Source organism: Rhipicephalus sanguineus, chromosome 4 (assembly GCF_013339695.2).
Source record: "Rhipicephalus sanguineus isolate Rsan-2018 chromosome 4, BIME_Rsan_1.4, whole genome shotgun sequence".
NCBI classification, from domain to species: domain Eukaryota; kingdom Metazoa; phylum Arthropoda; class Arachnida; order Ixodida; family Ixodidae; genus Rhipicephalus; species Rhipicephalus sanguineus.
Genome location: NC_051179.1, coordinates 48911714 through 48933318, shown reverse-complemented (window position 1 = coordinate 48933318; position 21605 = coordinate 48911714). Strand labels below are relative to the sequence as shown.

The following is a 21605-nucleotide window of genomic DNA, read 5'->3' as shown; positions in this document are numbered from 1 at the left end:
AGCCCAAAGCTAGTACTTACCACTCAGGATAACTGCCTCCGTTCGGTTGGCAGTACGTCTTTCGTTGTGCCGTCTACTCTTTGGTGCCTTTTTCCACGTGCTTCCACAAACACGGTGATCCGGGCTTATTCAATACTTCGCCTTCACCTTTTCACCTACACGCCCTTTTGTCATTATGATTAGCTAATATCGGCGATTGGTTAATGCTGCTCTGAAACATCCGCGGATGCAGTGTGGACATTGTTCGGCAGCACGTTTGCTTCTGGCACACCATTGTAATGCATCAGGCGATGCTGAAATAATGAATGAATAACCTTTATTTAAAACTGGTCCGGCAGTTTGCTCGGGCGAGGCGTGGAGAAGAGGGGATTAATCTCTGTCCAGTCCCACCCTCCGTCAATGATGATGGTGGTGCCTCATGTGATGGCTCGAAGTCCTTGGACGTGGGCAGCATCTCTGGCTTGCCGAACGCCCCAAGCTACATTTTTTTTTCACTATGCACGCCTGATGTGTGGCTCTCTTGAACTCAGCATTAACGTGTCTGAGATATGACATGTAGATGTCAGAAACCTGTTCTTTACGGTAAAGGCTTCATATGGTGGTTTTGGGACGTTAAACCCCAGATATTATTATTATTACGGTAAAGGCTTTCGCGATATAAAAACTAGATGGATAAAGGGAATTACGGACAGCGCATTTGTCTCACTGCGGTTCAGCTGCGTGATTAATTGAAACTGTGTTTTTTTTTTTTAATATACGACAGGCTAGTGTCAACATCGTGTAGACTATGAGTTCGGGCCTTTACAAGCTATCGGGTTTGTGTGGGTTTATTAAAACCGCGAACGTTTGCAGTTTTCTGTTTCTCTCTCGTTTGCTAATTTGTTCGTTTCAAGCAGTGCTAACTTCGCTGTGTATTGTTTGCCACGGAGAGGAAAAGGTGGTGGTCACCAGACATGGTGCCAACCTCTCCTACACAGATGTTTTGTACATAAAAAAAGAAAAAAAGGAGAAAAGATCAGAGGTTGCTCAGTGCCCCGCACAATAAGCGAAGGGCTGCAATATCGATGCCTCCAGGGCGCACGATAACTAAAATAAAATCGAAGCAGTCTTCCTACAGACGCTGTCCTGCATGGTGAGGGCAAAAAAAAAATATCAGCATATAATTGAACCACCTTACGCGAGCGTGTTAAATGTAGCGTGGGTGCCCCCCTTAACGGTCGCGAACTGCAGGAAAAGATTTGCGCTTCCTGCATGACTCAGCATATAGTGTTTCCCCGACGAGAGAGCCGGAGGTCAGCACGCCGATAATCATCTCACCTTTCCGGCGACCGGACACGTTCGTGAAGGCCTCCCCCTTCTTTTTGTTGTTTTTTTTTCTTCTTTCTGCTGGGTACAACGACAGGAGGCAGTAGCTTCACTCGCCGTTAGCACCTCGGTGCTGCAGAGCTCCGATGAAGCAAGATTAATAATCGCCTTCACGCTCCGATGCACCCGCCGCGGCGGAGACTGTGGCTGCGTCCCGTGTTTGTTAGTGTGCGTGCCGCGGAAAAGATGCGCCTTGCACGACCGGGGACTCGGGCACGGGACGGTGAGATGGCAAGGGCGAGTGTAAAGGGGTGAGGGAATGTGTGGATGGTTACTTCTCGAAGAGGCCTGCCACCTGTATGGGGTGAGAGGGAGGGTGGAATTACGGGCTGCCGAAAATTTTGTTTATCTTCAGCCTCGCTGTGTTTGCACTGAGGTGTATACACTGTATAGTCTGACGGAGAGATGGGCAGGTAGCAGTTTTGACAGTGTGAACTAGAGAAGAAGTGTTTACGTGCTACGAGTGCAGGAAAAAAGAAAGAGCTTACTTGCTTTGTTTTGGTTTTCTTGCGTTAGACAGTATGTGAGGGTCTACATTTTTTTTTTAAATCTTGACACGCATATTTATATAGTGTCTAGCGCTGACTGCGAGGATGCACAGCCCTTCTGTCTTGCACCAACAGTTAAACCAATAGTTGGGCGCAATCTCTTGTTGCCAACACTGCGCGTATGTCTTGCCAGAAATTACTTTTTTGGCAATACATACTGCAATTATTTGTCGCCGCAGTCTTTGCGTTTCCTTCATTCTTAGTCTATTTTTTTGTTGCTGTTAGCCTCCAGGTTATTCAGCGATTAGAAGTCGTTTTGAATTGCGCAAGGCGTTTCTTCGTTGCTCGAGCAGATTGTAAACGCAGTGGCAGGAAGCTTGGGTGCGCGAATTACAGTGCCTTATGTGATCATGATGATGATAATGATGATCACGATGACGATGACGACGGCGACGACTAGGAGGAGGACGAAGAATGCATTAGCTGATTACTGATTAACATTGTGGGGCGACGGATGCAAGGTGCGGACTAAGGAGGCGGATCTCAGAGTAAAACCGATTTTATCGGCAGCGTGAAATTGCCCCTTCGTTGCTTCGTGCAACAACTAGCATGATGGACAATTTTGACCTCTTGAAATCGAAACGTGAATACTTTAACTACAATTAAAACAAACCATTATGAATACGAGGCATCTACAAATGTGTTCTCAAAGCCAAAAACACCTCAAGAAAGACTTTAAAAAGTGGGCTTCGTCTTTTGCACGTGTGCGCTGTAGTGAAGGCACCCCACTTGTAATTCTGCAGTCTGGTCATTCTGTTCCCGTCATTTCTACAAGCTACGAGCTGTGCCGCATCGTTTGCCAGGATCACTACGTCATTGTTAGATAGATTTAACTAATGTATATATCTCTAATAATTGCTCATGGTTAACTTGAACAAATATATGGCTTGAGCAAATCGTGTGGCAGTAACCGCATTTGGTAGGTTAGGTTAAAAACTGCGGGTTTTATGCTTCGAAGAGTATTTGCAAACTGGCGAAGACACGTCGCATTAAGCTAAGAAAGGCGTGTCAACGGAGAGTTATGGATGACAGTCCGAGCAACAACTCCCTGGAGCAACTAGACCTAAGACTGTTTGACACGCCGAAAGGAGGAGTCGTCCCAGATGAATCGTCCCTTCAGGACCGTAACGAAGATGCCTGACAAAGAAAGAAAGAAAGAAAGAAAGAAAGAAAGAAAGAAAGAAAGAAAGAAAGAAAGAAAGAAAGAAAGAAAGAAAGAAAGAAAGAAAGAAAGAAAGAAAGAAAGAAGAAAGAAAGAAAGAAGAAAGAAGAAAGAAAGAAAGAAAGAAAGAAAGAAAGAAAGAAAGAAAAGAAAGAAAGAAAGAAAGAAAGAAAGAAAGAAAGAAAGAAAGAAAGAAAGAAAGAAAGAAAGAAAGAAAGAAAGAAAGAAAGAAAGAAAGGCTCTAACGGTAACTTTTGGGATACTGGAAGCGGTTGGATGAAGGAATGATAAATGTTGAAATAAAAGGAAAGAGACATTGGCACTTAGAAGCTAGAAGCGTATACGCCAAGCAATGCTGAACTTGTGTTCGCCAATGCAAACACAAGAGACGAGCGCACTACTCAGCTAGCGACGTCTCGAGGCTATGGGGCGAAACTATACGTCGTCGATAGAAGCGGCGCGAAGAAGGCAAACAATACTGTACTCCACAGACCCGCGACGAAAAAGCCCGGACGAAGAACTGTTAGACATTGCCCGGGCTTTTGACAGGTGAAGATTGTCGCTGTTCCTTTTCTTTTATCTTTCATCTCATACATTACTAAGGTTATTATAGTTTTCCCGCGAGACGTTCGCTACAACCTTGCCTTTTGCGTCAGCTTCTTCTTTATTTTTTTTTCGACGTAACTTTGTTCCGTCGCCCTTCCTTGGATCTCTTTTTCTGCTGCGATACTCCCGTCTGACACGTCCTTTCCCGCACTCCTTGCTGTTTTTATTTGGATCTTTTTCTGGTTCGCTCTCTTCTGCTGTGGCAGGAAGGGAATCGAATCGAATAGAGGCCACCAGATCGAATCCCAGAAAGAGCCGCGTTGGGCGACGCAGTCGAGCCCTGAGAACAACGAGAGGACTCGTAAAGAGGTGCCACAGAGCGAAGTAAAGCACACGGACCGCGACAGACAAGGAAACAAATATAGAAAGAAACAAACCCAGTCAGGCTATGGGGACAGAGAGTCTGATTGAAGAAATAACGCCTAGAGGGGGACAGTGGTGTTGGAAGAGAAGTCCAGGAACGATATGGAAAGAGTAGAAAAAAAGGAGGAACATCCAGTGAGATTGTGAAGAAGCAAAACGAAAGAGGAGAGACTCAGAGGAGCAGGAAGAATCGAATCAAGAAGAGCATGCTGCTTAGAGGCAAATAAAACTGAAGAAAGGAGAGCAGGAGACGGAAGGAGATGGTCATTCCAAACACGTCGATCTGCCTGAAAGGATCCGGAACGGTGTGACGGTGGGGATGTGGGGACCACGCGACTTCGTGCTAGGAAAACGAGGGCATGTGAGGGTGAGTGTAGGGACTGTAGGGACAGCGGGAGTTTAGGGCATCTGGGAGGGGATGTCGTTGCTGCACGGTGGTGGCCCGGAATGACAATGCCATTGAAGCGCAGCTCAGTGCGGGCGTGCACCGAACGTGGATCCCCGGCTGGGTCTGAGTTAGAAACGGAAGAAAGGAAGAGAAAAAGAACGAATGACAGATCAACCTGCTTCTGCAGAAAATGAAAGAATCGAAGTCGTGACATTCAGGCCACTGCGGGACCGCCGAGTAAGGGAAGAGAAAAATAGGATGCGAAGAACGTGACCTCTGGTTAGAAATTTAGATTTAAAAAGTAATAGCTAAAACAGACAAAACTCCTGCTGGGAATGGTGGGATGAGAAGTTTGTGGACAATGACGTGCCCCAGAGGACAGCCATGACGGGCGGCGTTAGAGAGAACTTTTAACGATCAAATAGAGCGATGAAAAAAAAAAAAAACACGCGAGGACTGCAGTGCTGGGAGCGAGTGTGGAAGCTTTTGATGACGCAACTGTCGCTCGACGAACGTGAGCGTTGCGAAGTAAAAGACAACTGCATTCGAGATCAAATGAAAGAAAATTGTACAGAGCGCGGCTGAAATTTATCCACGTCCTTACCCCGTGCTTTTATAAGTGTCGTTACTTAGGAATATAGGCCTGCAACTATGTAAGCAGGGAGTGGCGCAGGCGAATTTCCGAAGGGAAAAAGAATGGTCGGTATGAATCTTACGGGCGAGCTTTTAAATAACGCAGTTCGAAAGACGCTGCGAGGTGAGTGTTCAAGCGACGACAGTCAAGTTAACGCTGACGTACAGACGCTGAAATACATGAACAAGGAAAAGACAAAGCAGGACTCTGGGGGAGGCGCACATGGCAATGACGTTTCCATTGTTCTGCTCTCACACCGCCCCCTTCCCCCCCTCCCATCTCTTTTTTCTGTTAGTGCTGAAAGTTTGGATACTTGGTTTTCACTTGACTACAACTCACCAGCGAGAAAAAGACATGGTCGAAGAAAGAGCGAGCATCCTGTGTGTGTCTTTCTTTGTCCCTGGCCTGTTCTCACTAGTGAAATGTATTCTATCCCTGCGCCTCGAATTCACATCTTTCAACGTATCTACACACTCAACTTTCTGCACGCTTGGCATCAAAAGAAGAGAAGCTTGAAGACAAAGTAAAAAGATCACTCTGCGTTCGGAAGCCCGCCACACGTCGCGTACACATTGCGCCTTCCATTCTGCCTGTATTTTCCTTACCTTATAAGCCTACTGTTGATCGGGCAACTTGGTGTTTATGTTGCGTTGCCAGCCGTTGTGTGTGTGCGTGCGTGTGTGTGTGCGTGTGTGCGCACGCACTAATGCGCCTAGCTTGGGAAATCGCCTCTGTTTCCTTCCCTCCAACTCTCCAAAAGTTGTCACCTTTACCTGTGGGGTTTTGCTGTGCTTTCTCGACGGGCTTGGCGTTAACGTAACCCGAATTTTCCGCCCTTTCGTGTTGTCGCTAACATATACTGGCAAACCTGAACGGTTAGTTTCTTCTAAACTAAGCCGAAGCAAGCGATGCCTGAGCGCCTCTGAGCTATCTTTCTCTTCAACACCCCAAACCTTTTCTGTGTATTTGTTTTTTCTTTAACAGGCGCTTTCACGAACGATCGCTAGGTCTTGCCACCGACACCTCTCCAGCAATGGGTGAACTGTTAAAAAAATAAAGAAAAACGAGAAACGGCTTTCCGTGTGGGTTGGTGCGGAATCTAAATTCTGGACGATCGGTGTTGCTTTCGCACACCGTTATACTATCGTTCATTTTATTTATTTTTGCTTTCTTATCGCGCCCAACGACTGCGTGGGGGCTGTGGCAATGGTTATCAGCTATAAATATCAGGACGCGCTCTGTCTTCTTTATTTTAATTTCTTTTAGCTCCAGGAAAACACGACTTGTATAACCTGGCTTCGACCCACGCGCTGACATGAGTGGGAAGACGATGGCCAGCTTTTCGCGGTCACACTCTCAACTCCAATCCTCACCCGTTATCACTCCTTTCCCCTACGTAACCTTTCCTAATCTCAAATACCTCTCCCCCTCACCCTCTTCTAACCTCACATATGTATAGGACTGCTTCAACGCATTTTAGTTTATGTACTTACCAAAAAGGAACTTCACGCTGACCGATGTTGCGAAGGTGGCGAGCCTGCTGCTGTTAATTTGTCGTCTCTGTTTTTTTTTTCTTGCCTCGTGGGAACGCATATTGGGTTTAGATTCTGCGTCGGCATAGCAGGTATATATAGCTTCAGGGCGCAAACGAATTTATAATCTGCCAGCGCCCACAGCATGTATTCTCGTAACCTCTCGCCTAATTTCTCTTTTTTTTTTTTTTACCCCGACTATCCTTCTATCCGAAGCCCCTAAAGGCACTTGTCGTCAGTATTTATCAGCGAACGTTCTCATCCCCTTCCTATACATACACTCCCTAGCACACCATTGCGGAAAGAACCGATGTGATATGCGTACGGTGCACGGGGCTCAAGATCTGGAATTACGATGGAACGCCGTTTTACCCATATCGTTTTGTATTTCGTTATTATATGTAATTTTTTTGTGTTCCGGACGGTGCATGAGACCCGGTTTGCTCTGACACTGCTGTACACTCCCAGTGCACGGCTTACGGTGTAGTACAAATTACACAAACAGAGAGCAAGAATTCCGCACCCCCTCTAGGGCCTTATTTTTATTTTTTATTTCTTTAATTCGCCGGTTAATTAGAGTATCGGCGATCCGGGTCTCGCGCAGTGCGCGACGAAGGCCAATCGAAGCTCTCCCACAGCTCGCTTTGCCCTCCCCCCCCCCCACCTGCCCCCCACCCTCCTTAATCCACTTCACCCATTAATTAGGTGCAGGCGACGACTTCCCACGTCGAAAAACTCCGGCTATGTTAAATGTATTGGGGTGGCTGCCGCGGGTTCTATCGCGCTCCGCGAAAAAAAATCCTGGGAATTGAGAATCATTAGAAAGGGGAGAGCTCGCGCAATTAGTGAGGACACGCTCCGTTTTTTTTTTTCTCCTCGTTATCGATGTGTGCCTCGAAGGTGGGGGGGAGGGGGAGGGGGGATGAGGAAGCAATATAAATACGTAAATAAATGGGGCGGTGCAGTGTTGTTAAGGCGCAAAACCCTCCAATCAGGACGAACCGGCATTCGTTGGCCGTTTTCTCGTCGAGAAGTTAACCATTAGCGAAATATTGATGAGCGATCGACCCTAGCTCGGTACTGGAAAGCCATACCCCGTTGAGAACACTTTTCTTGAAAGTTGGGATCGCATTTCTTTGGTTTTCTCGTGCTTGTTCCTGTTCCCCAATCTTCTCTCCAATTTTGTTTCAAGTGATAGCCATGAATATGCACGCGTACTATTTGTTCGATGGCACCGTGAACGCTAGGTTCTGAAATCAACTGCAATACGTGAGCGAGCTAAGAATTGGGAGTTGCGCTGCGAGCGTAAAGGTGTTTGAAAACGTTAGTTTGTTTTAAGCCGAAACCATAGAGGCTTCATCAAACGCGAAAAGTGACCATCGGCGGCGTCGGCGTCAACACCAGTGATGCAAGAAATCATGTGATGACCTCATGACGACGTCACAGGTCACGAAATTATTAGCGTCATCATGACGTCAATATGACTTCAAATAATCGTGACGTCATATGATGACCTCATCACACGAAATTGTCGCTTGTTCAAAGGTGTTCCAATCCTGGAGGCGCTGCAAAACCACGGGAAGTACAGAAAGCTTCGAACGCCTGCGATCCCGGAGGCAGTGCAAAGTCTCCTTGGGGGCCGAAAGCTCTCCGGGAGGATCAATACAGTCGACTGAGAAGAAAAAGCAGATGAATTTCGCCTTCGAATCTATAGCCGTTAATAAGAATTTCGGCACACACGCAACACATACACACGCGCGCGCTCACGTGTGTGTGTGTGTGTGTGTGTGTGTGTGTGTGTGTGTGTGTGTGTGTGTGTGTGTGTGTGTGTGTGTGTGTGTGTGCGTGCGTGCGTGCGCGCTTCGAAATGGTGAAAAAATGGGGGGGGGGGGGTGCTGGGAAGGCGTTTTAGACAGGTATTGGTACAATAGAAGGGAGTTCAGCGGACGAGGAAGTCGAGTGTTGGGAGCAATACCCTTTTAGCAGGCCCGAAAGAACATTAGTCGCAATTTTGAATGCTTTGTTTGTGCTTAGAACAGCTCAGACACGTATGTCAATACATCCCGCCGCCTCTAGCGACGGACGCAGATTGCACGGGCGCTGGTTCAATTAAAGCCGCAACTTTTAAAGTTGGGGCGAAGCTGTAACGAGTGCCCGCGGTAATTGCACGTCGAGTTATATTCAAAAAAGGAAAGAGGCGTCTGGCATTTTCTTATTCCATCCAAAACGTCACGCTTGGAGGAGGCGTCGCGAAGGAAGAGCTCAGATAAATGGAGTCGCGTGACACCGGGCCGAGCGACGCGCTAGATAGTTATACGAGAAAGGGGGCACGTAGTAAATATAATTTCTATTTCTCGAGCAGATTACACAAAAAATTTATGAGGTTGCTGTGTCTGTGAAAAAATAGACGAAGTGGGCGATTATCGCTTCGTGAACGCGCTTCTGTTTAATGAGGGGCGGGCGATGTTAAGAAGGCAATAGACTACCTCCAATTATTATCAGCTCTGAACTCCTGAGGCGGAGTAATTTATTTCGAACGCAAGGTAGTCTACACTATAGTGTTAATTATGCATACGTCTGCAGCAAACCCGGTGTCTTCAGCTTTGTCCTGCCTGCCGTTGTCCCTCACTCGAGGCGTCTTGAATAAAGAGGAATCGAAAAATAAGCATTCGTGAAGGTCATTATATGCAGATAAGTAACTGACTCTTAGTGATTAAAGCACTACATTATCACCGTGCTGCTTTAAGCCGAAAGGCTCCTAAAGCGTATCCACACTAGAGCTCTACCTTCCACAGGGCTTTACATATACGGCGATACGTAATTATCATTTGTCGTCTACGGCTTAGAGTATAACGTTTTTATCAATGCCTTCTCCTATGTCACTGGAATGGCCAGAAGCCCAGAACATAAAGCGCGTGAGGGGTAAAGAGACGACTGCGCAACTTTTGTGCGCATTATCGTGCGGTGTACGTATAGGAAGGACTTCAGCACCACTCTCGACAAAAATTGACGACCGTCTCCTTAGGGAAACCAGGATTCTTGAAACCTGGTTCCAGCCTTCGTCAACCCAAACTGCTCTGAAAACGCGGGCGTGTGTTTTCTTAACAACGATATTTGGCAGCTTCTGGATTGAATGACCGACACCCCATCACATAGCGTCGAGCAGGTAACTGGAAAACTTAACCTGGTTAAGTTTTCGGCCTCCTTTTGTTTTCTGTCTCACTCTGACGGATGGCTGAACCCCTGATAATGTTGGCTATCTACTGTTATAACAGCGGTATCGCCTTCATTCAGTCTCAACCCAATGACGATGCTTTATTTGTATTTATTATTGTTTGTAGCTCCTGTCACGAAAGTAGGTGCTCTCACGTCCTACAAAACACCGTGCTCACTGACACCGGCGCAAACATCCTTCGGGGCGGAATGTCAACGCCGCCGGCTTTAATGTATCCGCTCACTAAACAACAAAAATAAGAAATGAATTCGGACACTAGCTGAGCAAAAGAGAGGAATGTTCGGTATAAACGTCGGTGCAACGCGCTCAAATAAAGAACAGGTATTCGTCCGGTGTGCTCTGGCGTACCTGCTAGCCGCTAGCCATCGCATCCGGCAAGGACGTCGCCGCTGTCATCCAGACGGCGAGTCGCTGCTGTGCCGAAGCTTGCGTGCGTAGAAGAAATTTACGGGCTGCGTATCTGTCTTGCCGAAAGGCATGCGAAGGAGGTGTAAGCCGAATATGCAGGAATCTTTAGGAAGTGCGCGGTGGTGCACGAAGCCCGACGTTTCGGACGCCCATTTACTCAATACCGTCTCTTTCTTAGCCATCCCTCCCCCGTCTTATCCTTCTTGCCCTTCTCGCGCCCGTCGGCACTATGGTTGAGAGGCATTTGCTGTCAGGAATTCAGCGCGTGAGAAGGGAATGCCATTTGCTGTTAGTGAGTAATAGTGTCGTGCACTATAGCGAGGTCGAGCAGTACACTCAAAAAGAACGTCCTTGCAAACCACCAAGCTCAAAATTATGTAATTCGAGACGAAACTTTTTCTTTGTTTCGGTATAGTTCATTATCGTACACAGTAGTTTCCCATACACGGAATGACACCTCATAATAAAAAAAAAGAAAGGATGCGCCGTTCAGAAATTTTATAAACACAAGGCAGACACAATTATCATGTTCATAGCTTTATTTTCTTGTAACGTTTCTGCCATGTTCGTTGTTTTTAATTTATCTCATAGACGGTGTTTTATGTGTTACCGAAAAAAAGTAACTAAATAAATTTCTCGTTAAGCTAACAACAAAAAAAAAAGGAACGCGTTACCGCCCTGCGTTACCTACAAATAAAAGGTAACGCGTTACCAATACCGTTACCGAAAAAACAAGTAACGCACGTTACTTCTGCCGTTACACCAGAGTCAGAAATTTGAATAAGTGCGCCCTCGCTGCGGGAAACAGAATAACAATTTAATAAACCTCATATTAAAATTTCACATAAAACCTCTAATCGAAACAATTATTTTAGCTGAATTACTGATATAACCAGAAAACTTTGCGCAACTGTGTCGAACTTTAGCAATATTATATTGGCCTAATGTTTAGTGTAGAGCTGCATGCGATGGCTTATAACTTCGCGGCAAATGGTAAAGCAATTTCTGAAAGTGACAGTAAACAGAAAATTACATTTCATCATCGAAACTCTCCGGAAAGAAAATATCCTTGACCTCTCAACAAATTTACAGTAATTCCGACGGTGTGCTTCTACTAGCGTACAAAGCGTATGCGCCTCCTTGATCCGACATTGGGAACTAATGGAAACTTCGCTTAAAAAGGAGCGTCTATATTACGCGCGATGTCATCGGGCGACATGCCACCGCGTTCAACGCTGCGTCGTTCATTAGCCACTTCAACGAATATATATACACACGGGTCGCAGTACTTCCGCGTGCTTTAAAAACGAAATAAACTTGATCGCGCGCTCGTTCGAGTTCCCCAAACGTCGATTCAACTCAGAGACGGGGGCCCAAAGGTATATATACTATATGTTCGCGTTGCTTTTCTACCACTCCGATCTTTTTTCCGTTGTCCGGCCGTTCTCCTTCTCAACGTCCAGTGTCGTTTGTCCACACACGACCAGGCATCAGGTCTTCTGGAAAGAAACGGAATTGACCGTCGCGCGGCATCTTATAACATTAGACCAGAGCGGCGCGCAATCCGCGGGAATGCGGTCTTCTTGACTCTTTGACCCCGTGTGCGTTGTCTCGATACCCGCTCCTGTTATACCTCGTGTTTCGGCATGCAAGCTGCAAGCTCTTCTTCGAGTCGTCCTCTTTAATGAGGAAAGGAAAACCTCCCAGAGTTTTGGGACGAGTGAGCTTTTTACGCGAACGCATCTTGGCAAGGCATCGAATGCGCGCTCAAACCGAAACGGCACTGTGTAAAGCCCTGCGATAAGCACCGAAACGAAGTCAGAAACAAAAACAACAACACAGAAGCAGGGTGTCTTCTCGGCTGTTCTTGCTTTCCATGTTCGGAAAGGCTTGTGCAAGTACACGATATCACGGCGGCTAGAACACCGAAAAAAAAAATGGTTTGTCATATGGGGTCAAGATATCGTGCGCTGGATGACAACCGGCGTTTGCGTTTAAGCGATATCTTTCCACCTGCCTGTCCGAAAAGTTTTTCGTGGTGCCGAAAGAACACGAGGCATAGCTGATGAGCATCGTCCGTACACGGTATCCGGGAACTAGTTGTCGAAGCGGCCGCTCAAATCGAGCCCATGCACTTCTTTTCTGTGTGTGAGTGTTCTTTGACCCGGCAACGAAGCTCTCTGATCAATGGTTACGTCGAGTTGGCTTCGTCCGTGTCGTTCTTGGTCTAGGTCGGGCAGATTGCACTATTTCCAGCACAGGCGAAAAGGGGCCAGTCTCAGAACTGCATTCGTTTCGCGCTGAAACGTTGCAGGATTGTGATAGCAATGACGACTGGGAATCCGTTCGATGACCGCTTGACATTACCACTGAGATATATAACCTCCTAGGAGAGTGGGAACAACTCTGGTCTTACTGAGACCGTTCCGAATTGACCCCGAACCCAGTGGACGTCATCGATGTCATTTTGTCACCCTTTGACAGCTTCTACGCAAATTCTGTGCCAGCGGACTGAGATGGAACGCAGGGTCCGCATACACAACGCTTCTCCTTCATTGGTGATATTTGCAAATGGCCGGATCCTGCCTTAACAGATACGTCCAGTGACAGGATTGGTTGAAATCTCTTCTTGCAAACTTTTCTAGCCTAAAGTTATCGCAAATACAGGCCACAATTTTCCGAGTGCTAACCCATACGAAAATATGCTGCATGGTAGCCGAGGTAATACAAGATGCGGACTGTGCCCCGTGACGCGTTATGTATTTACACCTTTCTTCAACTGCATCATGAAGGCTCCTAGCGAGAGAACAATATGACATGTCTGTGACGACATGACGCTAGCATCAGTTAGTGCTCTTTCCCTCCCCCTCCTCTCTCTCTCTCTCTCTCTCTCTCGCAGTTCACACTTCCGTCCGCCTCGGTGGTACAGTGACTTACGGTGCTCTGCTGCCGACCCCGAGGTCGCGGGTTCGATTCCGGTCGCGGCGGTCGCATTTCAATGGAGATGAAATGCTAGAGGCCCGTGTACTGCGGAACGTCAATGAACGCTAAAAACACCATATGCTCGAAATTTCTGGAGCCCTCCACTATACGGCATGCCTCATAATCATATCGTGGTTTTGACACGTAAAACCCCGGATATTATTATTATCAGTTCACGCCTCGTCAGCCTTGATAGACAGCGTCGAATTTCGCGATACGAGTGCCCCACACCGACATTGTCGTTCAAATAGCCAACGCAAAGATATATCGTCCGAAGCCGCTTGAAGCGAAAACGATACTCGTCGTGGTGGAGGAGACGGAATTCAATCGAAGGCAGGCAGCCGGAAGCGAGAACCGTGTGCAATTCCACCCCTCCTCTCGAAAACGGACCCAAACAAACTTAGAAGCGCGAGTCGTCTTCGGAGGGTGATGGAAAGATAAGACCGAGGCGGCCGAGGCGGTAGGAGGGGGGGGGGGGTGACGAACGGGAGCCGAACGAGCATCGATATTGATTTATTGCCGGTTGTCAGCGGTTGCGATGGAGTTGGCCGAGGACGGGAAGAGTTTGCCGCTTGAAGCGGAAGTTTCGAGCGAAGTTTTCTTCAGATAGACGCGACACGCAGGCAGGGCGACGATGCAAGAGATGAACATATAGAGTTTAAAATCGGGGGGAGGGCGGGGGGGCAAAGGGGGTTAGTTCAACAAAGTTTCGAACCCCTCTCGTCTAACTTCCCTCCCCTTTCTCATATACACCTATACATAGATACAAGAAGCCCATCCCGCGTAGGCTTCCCATTTGCCAACCCCATCCCCTCATTGCATCCCCCCTCCTCTGGAAAAAAAAGAAAGACCTTAGACACAAAGTGCATAGGATGAGATATATAAGGTGAGGAGAGGAGGGTTTGGCGTCGGTGGATGCATTGCGAAGGTATCGACAGGAATCGTCGCCTGCATGCGACGGCTATACGCGGTTGCGGAGGCCAGTTGGGAAACGACACGAATATGAAACGAACAACGGTCAGGTGAGAGAGGGATACGAAGGGGGCTTCGAACCGAGGAGCGTCGTGATGATGCGCGGTGAGCGGCTACACAGCGTGCCCGTTCGTGCCAATCCCTCGGAGGCACCTGTTGGCGAGCCATTAATGCTAATATCCTCTCACGCCGTCGATGCGTGGGTTTTCTCCAGGCGCCTGGACGCGTCTAATGCGCTCTGGAGGTGGATGAAAATGATAAGAGCGGAGGGAGGCGATGAAGTCTGGCAGTCTTTCACTTCGTCACCGTTCGTTTCTCGTTTCTTCTTTTTCTTATTTTTTCTTCTTCTTCTTTGCTTTTCCGTTTCTTTATATCTTGGATTCTTTGGTTGCTCTGATACTTCGCCTTTCTAGCTCGTTGACTCTGGAAACGATGTTCCCTTCTAATTGAGAAAAAAAAAAAAAGTGTGGAGGGAAAATTAAGCGTAGCGGTCAGAATTTCCAGCTTCGGTTCTCGGAGTCGATACAAGTTAGTGGTCGCTTGGTGGCGCTCCTTTTTTTGCGCGAGGGGACAGATACCGGAGACACAGAACACGTAAAACACACGGAAAAACATTACACACATCCATCTTCCTGCGAACATACGAGAGACATAATGCATCAAGCAAGCTTTCTATTCCAATAATATGAACAAAAAAAGAGGAAGAGTAGGCACAGGGGGTGCTAGCTATTTTCTCTGCCTACATGAATAATAAAAATGGTATGTGGAAATTATACACAACAATACAGTGAGAAAAAAAAATCGGCAGATCCCACTCCTTCTGGGAGTCGATGTCGTGTGAAGCAGTAGGCGAGTCGTGGACTATACGGCATATATTTATTGCTTTGAGTCAAGCGCTGTGAGTCGGACCGACGTCTGTGTGCATTTTGTGTAGTTATGTGTTAGAATGGAAAACTGAGCTAGTTGGTATCGATTTATGCTAGGGACTATGCAGCGCTCACAAAAAGTACAAAGGATGGAAGAAGTTCACATGACATGGTTATATCGTCGGCAGGACCATAGCGAGGAATTTTTTTTTCAAAGGGGGGAGCGGTGCACTTGCTGAAGGCCTTAACTATTTGAGGAACGTACCTATTTGAGGTAGCAACAGTAATGAAGGCAGTATCCTGCCCATGCGTGTGTTTGTATATGTGCGTGTTATATTGCCACGTGCGTTTCTTTATTACTTTTGCTGTGTTCGGTTTTCGGGCACAAAGACTGTCAGCAACGCTCAGCGCGAACCGCGCCTCATTGTTCGAGAACCTTCGCGATCATTGCAGATCGTTTTGTTAAGAATGCGCGCAAGACGCGCACACTCGAGCTTTTTCTAGAATTTGCACGACAGCCAGCGATAACGCTGGAATATTCGACGGCACACGTTTAAATGCCGACGCGCTTCAGCGCTGGTCCAAGGTATATGTAAACTGGTAGCGTAACTTCCGTAGAAGCTCACGTGTCAAGCCGGTGGCTAGTTGTTGCAACAGTCGCCATCTATGTGAGGAGGGGGCAAACAGAATTAAAAAAAAAGAAAAAGATGACGTCACAACCGGAAGCGGAAATGACGTCACGTTTTAACGCGATGGGCGCGAAATTATGAAATTTTTTTACAGGGCGCCGCTTCTTACTTTTTTTATAGCTGCACGTTCTTTTTCTTATCACTATGACGGCTCCATAATGGAAGCCTGCAAGATAACGGGAAGACGAAAAAGACAGATTTCATAAATAAGGTGTATTTTATTGGCGAAATATTGCAGTTGAACAGGATATTACCCCAAAATATATAACACAGAAATCAGAAGTAGCATAACAATTCAACGTGCACGCAAACCTTGCACACGTGTTGCTCTTGCATCCGTAGACAGCGCAGCGTTTCTTCGCGTAGGGTGGCGGACTCATCGTCCCGAAGGGCGACAGCACGCCGGCCGTGCGCTGGCAAAACACAGTCACTGAAACGGTTCCCGATGGCTGCGATGGGCTGTATTACCTTCTGCCAAGTACCACGACTAGAAAACAACGCTTATGCGAGGAAATCACCTATGGACGACAGGCACAAACCTACTGCGCAAAAACGAGCGACGCCATTTGCATCTGAAAATGCGCAAAACCGTTGGCCCATGTTATCAGACCGCCTGCATGTGCCCGCTGTTTCTGAAAGTAAACGAAAAAAATTGGCCACTCAACCACATACCCAAGACTAAAGTTTGATTAAAGTAATCTACTAATTTAATTCGTGACAAATAAAATTAAAACTAATGAAAATAAACGTTTAATTAATTTTTTTGTTTTCATTATTTCCCCCCCCCCCCTCACCTAGTAGCGCTTTAATCGTCACGCGGGTGTTGATGTTTGTCGCAATAGGTTTCCGACCACTTTTCGTTCCGACTTTCGCGACCTATTTAGATTGACCTTGGCTGGTCTGTGGATCGACGGTCGACGGTCTGTACGCCGCTATCAGTGCATACCGTGTGTATTGCTGTAAATTAACTTTCCGTTTCCCGGCCACAAGTTCGGCCAAATAAACAGTTTCATCTTGACAACGCCGACTGCTGTCTTCGTCGACGTCACGACCACGTGACATCTGGTGGAGGTGCTGGGGGCACGATCCACTCGTGCCCCCGTCGACGCGCCGCCGCAAGACGACGACGATGACTGCTTCCTCGGAACTATAAGTGCCGACGACTTCGCCGAAAGGCAACGGGCCGACGCGGAACTGGGGGGCCTTATTGAGTACCTCGAGTGCAAGACCGCCGTTGTTCCGAAGGTATTCAAGCGAGGACTGCCGTCGTTTTTCTTACGGAACGGTGTTCTCCTCAAGAAGAACTTCTCGCCCCTTCGAACCGACTACCTTCTCGTCGTGCCCTCATCATTGCGACCAGAAGTCCTCCAGGCCCTACACGACGACCCGACGGCTGGACACCTCGGTGTTTCCCGCACGCTCGCCAGAATACAGGAAAAATACTACTGGCCACGCCTTGCTGCCGACGTCGCCCACTACGTTAAGATTTGCCGAGATTGCCAGCGACGGAAGACACCGCCGACCAGGCCAGCGGGACTTCTGCAGCCAATCGAACCACCTCACCGGCCGTTCCAGCAAATCGGGATGGACCTACTGGGGCCGTTCCCGACGTCGACTTCTGGCAACAAGTGGATCGTCGTAGCAACTGACTACCTCACCCGCTTGTTTGAGGCCCGTGTACTTAGATTTAGGTGCACGTTAAAGAACCCCAGGTGGTCGAAATTTCCGGAGCCCTCCACTACGGCGTCTCTCATAATCATATGATGGTTTTGGGACGTTAAACCCCAGATATTATTATTATTACCTCACCCGCTACGCCGAGACAAAGGCCTTGCCCAAAGGCAGCGCCGCCGAGGTAGCCAAGTTCTTCGTGGAGAACATCGTCTTGCGTCATGGCGCCCCAGAGGTCCTCATCACAGACAGAGGTACCGCCTTTACTGCGGACTTAACTCAGGCGATCTTCAAATACAGCGAGACGAGCCACCGCCGCACCACCTCCTACCACCCACAGACCAATGGCCTCACCGAACGTCTAAATAAGACCATCGCCGACATGCTGGCCATGTACGTCGACTTTGAGCACAAGACGTGGGACGCCGTCCTTCCGTACGTGACCTTCGCCTACAACACGGCCGTCCAAGAAACAATGCAGATGACGCCGTACAAGTTGGTCTACGGAAGGAGCCCGGCGACGACGCTCGACGCCATGCTACCAAACGTCACCGACGAAGAAAATCTCGACGCCGCCGCTTACTTACAGCGCGCCGAAGAAGCACGACAGCTCGCCCGCCTACGGATCAAGAACCGGCAGACGACTGACAGCCGCCGCTACAACCTTCGACGACGCCACATCGAATACCAACCCGGTGACCGTGTATGGGTATGGACGCCAATACGCCGACGGGGACTCAGTGAGAAGCTTCTTCGACGGTACTTCGGACCGTACAGGGTACTTCGACGCCTCGGCGCACTCGACTACGAGGTTGTCCCTGACGGCATTACGAACTCTCAGCGGCGCCGTGCACGACCTGAAGTCGTCCATTTCGTGCGCCTCAAACCATATTACGCGCGTTAGCAAATCTGAGGACTGTCATTTTGCTTTATTATTGTGCTTTCTTGTGCTATTGTTTATTGTACTTTGTTGCTTTATTCTTGTTATTTATTGTTGCATGCATCGGCCTGTTCTGTTTTAAGCATCGGGACGATGCTTTTTCAGAGGGGGGCATTGCCACGTGCGTTTCTTTATTACTTTTGCTGTGTTCGGTTTTCGGGCACAAAGACTGTCAGCAACGCTCAGCGCGAACCGCGCCTCATTGTTCGAGAACCTTCGCGATCATTGCAGATCGTTTTGTTAAGAATGCGCGCAAGACGCGCACACTCGAGGTTATTCTAGAATTTGCACGACAGCCAGCGATAACGCTGGAATATTCGACGGCACACGTTTAAATGCCGACGCGCTTCAGCGCTGGTCAGTGGATCGACGGTCGACGGTCTGTACGCCGCTATCAGTGCATACCGTGTGTATTGCTGTAAATTAACTTTCCGTTTCCCGGCCACGAGTTCGGCCAAATAAACAGTTTCATCTTGACAACGCCGACTGCTGTCTTCGTCGACGTCACGACCACGTGACAATATAACATACAAAACTGAAAAAATTTGCATGTGTATACAGGGTACGTGCCCCAGCTATCTCTAGCCAACGCTTTAAGATATGCTTATTCACTGTCGTACAGTCGGTGCTTATTTGTCTCCGCTTCCACTAAGCTGGCCGTGCATAGAATCGTTAATAGACTCGAGTTTTTCTTAACGCCTTCTTTGCCGTCTTTTCTTTTCGCAGCGCGAGTCCAGAGCCAAAACGCGAGAGCCGCCTCACGTCCATCATCGACCAGCTGCTGATCAACAAGACCAAGGACTACTTGCAGCAGTGCAGCGACCTCACGAAGAACACCAACCACCACAGCAACAGCAACGACACTTCCCAGTCGCCGGCGCTTGATCCAGGTGAGGATCGCATGCTTTTGCCTTTCTTTATTTTTCACAATATTCGAGTGTGACTTTGTCACCTGCTATTCCTTTTCACAAAGCAGCAATAAAGATTAACTACCACATAACAGCACCACATGACGAGATCTCTTCAAAGACAACACATCTTTACGTCGGCTTACGTCGGCTTTACGTCTTTTCGTCGGCTTTGCGTATTCGGTCTCTGACCTGCCATTGTGGCTTAGCGGATAAGCGACGCGCTGCTAAAGTCGAGGACGCGGGTTCGATTTCCGGCCACGGCAGTCGAATTTCAATAGCAGCGAAGTGAAAACAACACCCGCGTACTTAGATTTACGTGCACCTTAAGGAACCCTAGGTGGTCCAAATGAATCCGGAGGCCTCCGCGCTACGGAGGGCCTCCCAATCGGGTTTTGGTTTTGGCGCGCGAAAATTTTTCATTACGTATGTTCATCATATCTCTTGCTACCAGCGCCACCTATAAACACCGCAAACAGTTTACAGTGTTCCGTCTGTGACGCGCGTGCCGCTATCATCATCGTCATCATCATCCGAGGCGTATACACATCTTGCTTGGTTGCTGGACGTTGTTCGGATGTTTGAATGCTTCTGCATGTTACAAGAAATGCAGTTACAACTAAGATATGCGGTGTATTCGATATACTACAGTGTAAGTGTTGAAAACCATTTCTTTTTTCTGTATTTTTTTCTTTATTGAATTCAAAGGACTCGCGCATTCCTGTTCGTGCATCTTCGAGCGTCGATCTTCATAACGTAAAATAAATACAAGATGGTCATTGTTCGCCTTCCAATATTTGTGCTTCTGTGACCGTGACACCACTGCCACCAGGAACATAGGTAGCGAACGCGACGAGTCAAAGTATAAGCACAACCGATGCTCGAGGCCAAGCAGTTGGAAGCACTCCGGAGAAGAGTCGGGCCGAAAATGCGTCCCACGATCGACCCTTTATACCGTTTGTGCTTGCGAAGCTTCTCTGTCACTTTTGTGAATTTATATTTGTTTTGTTTTTGTTTTTGTTTTTCACTTTTTGTCTGAGAGGAAGAGTGTACATTGCTGGAGCGAGGCTTCGTCAGTATAGGTGGTCACACTAAACCTGTTCATTGTTACGTAAACTGCAGAATGTTATTCGCTTCCATTTATTCTTTCTTGGGGGAGCGGAGGGAGAGAGGGTGAAAAGTGGAAGAAAATATTGACAGCAACTAAAGCGGCTAAGAAGAGAGCCTCTGTGACTGTTGTTCAGAGTTGTTCAAATACAGACTTACAGCCACACTTAGACTTAAAACCGAATGATGAAGACATGTCTATATATATTCGGCGCCACGGGCAGTATAAATGTAATGATTCGCAATGAGATAATTCTTGCAAAATACGTCACTATGCCGTGCTTGACAAGGATCCGTCTTATGTTCCATTATTTTCTTTCGTTGTGATAGATTAGGACGCCGCCTTTATCACACGGCTCAGTAACTCGTCGGGACGTGCATCAACAGCAAAAGTTTGCGGGACACGAAATGTTCGAGAAAGCTATATTCTTGCATTGTCTGGGAACATAATCTCCAAATAAATGTCCCAGCCTATAGTTGATATTGCAGTATATACAGCATAGATTACAAGCATTACGCAATGGTAGGGCAGAAACTCGCATTTGTTCTGGGTCCAACGTCTCGTAAACGTTCGCATGTACATTAAGCATGTACATTTTCCTGTACGTTTGAATGTACATTAAACGTTTGGGTGTACATTAAGAAGAACGGAAAATCAAATGGGTCGCTAGAAAACACAGCTGTTGGTTTTCTTTTTTATATTAACATTTCTTTTTTGCCCGTACGTGATAGCCCACGCTTTCTTCTCTGGCTATAGATGCTGTTTATACTTATAACCTTAAATGCATTCAAAAATGAGATTTTTGATTTAGACAAGGGGGCGCTGTACGTTTGCGTTATAATTGTCACATAGAGTGCTACGTTACACCTGACATGGGGGACACTATCTGTGGTGTCTATCTTTTTTGTTGATGATGTTGTTGTTTTATACAATTTACAGGAAGGGTTGATGGCCTTGGCCTGACAAACAAAGCAAGAAACGCGAAAAAAAAATGTATACATTCGAAAAAACACCGCATATAGTAAAGTATCAAAAGCATTTGTCATGTTCCTCACATGAACAGGTAACTGAAGGCACTGAAAGGACTCAGACAGTTCCGTAAAAGATACAATTGCACAAAACAGTCTGAAAAGCCGCATATAGATTCTACCACATGTCTATACGCTGTAAAACATGTGAGAAACACATAGAAAAATCAGGCGAGATGAGCACATAGAGATAAGATGAT

The 21605-nt window shown here is 47.4% G+C and overlaps 1 protein-coding gene across 1 annotated transcript in view; it reads left to right on the top strand.

Annotated features, from left to right (window-relative positions):
- LOC119389934 (mucin-19) overlaps nt 1-21605 on the top strand; it is a 475744-nt gene that overhangs the window by 175858 nt on the left and 278281 nt on the right. Inside the window, exon 3 of the mRNA XM_037657383.2 lies at nt 19088-19251. Within this exon, the coding sequence (XP_037513311.1) occupies nt 19088-19251 (164 nt within the window). The remainder of the gene's footprint in view (nt 1-19087; nt 19252-21605) is intronic.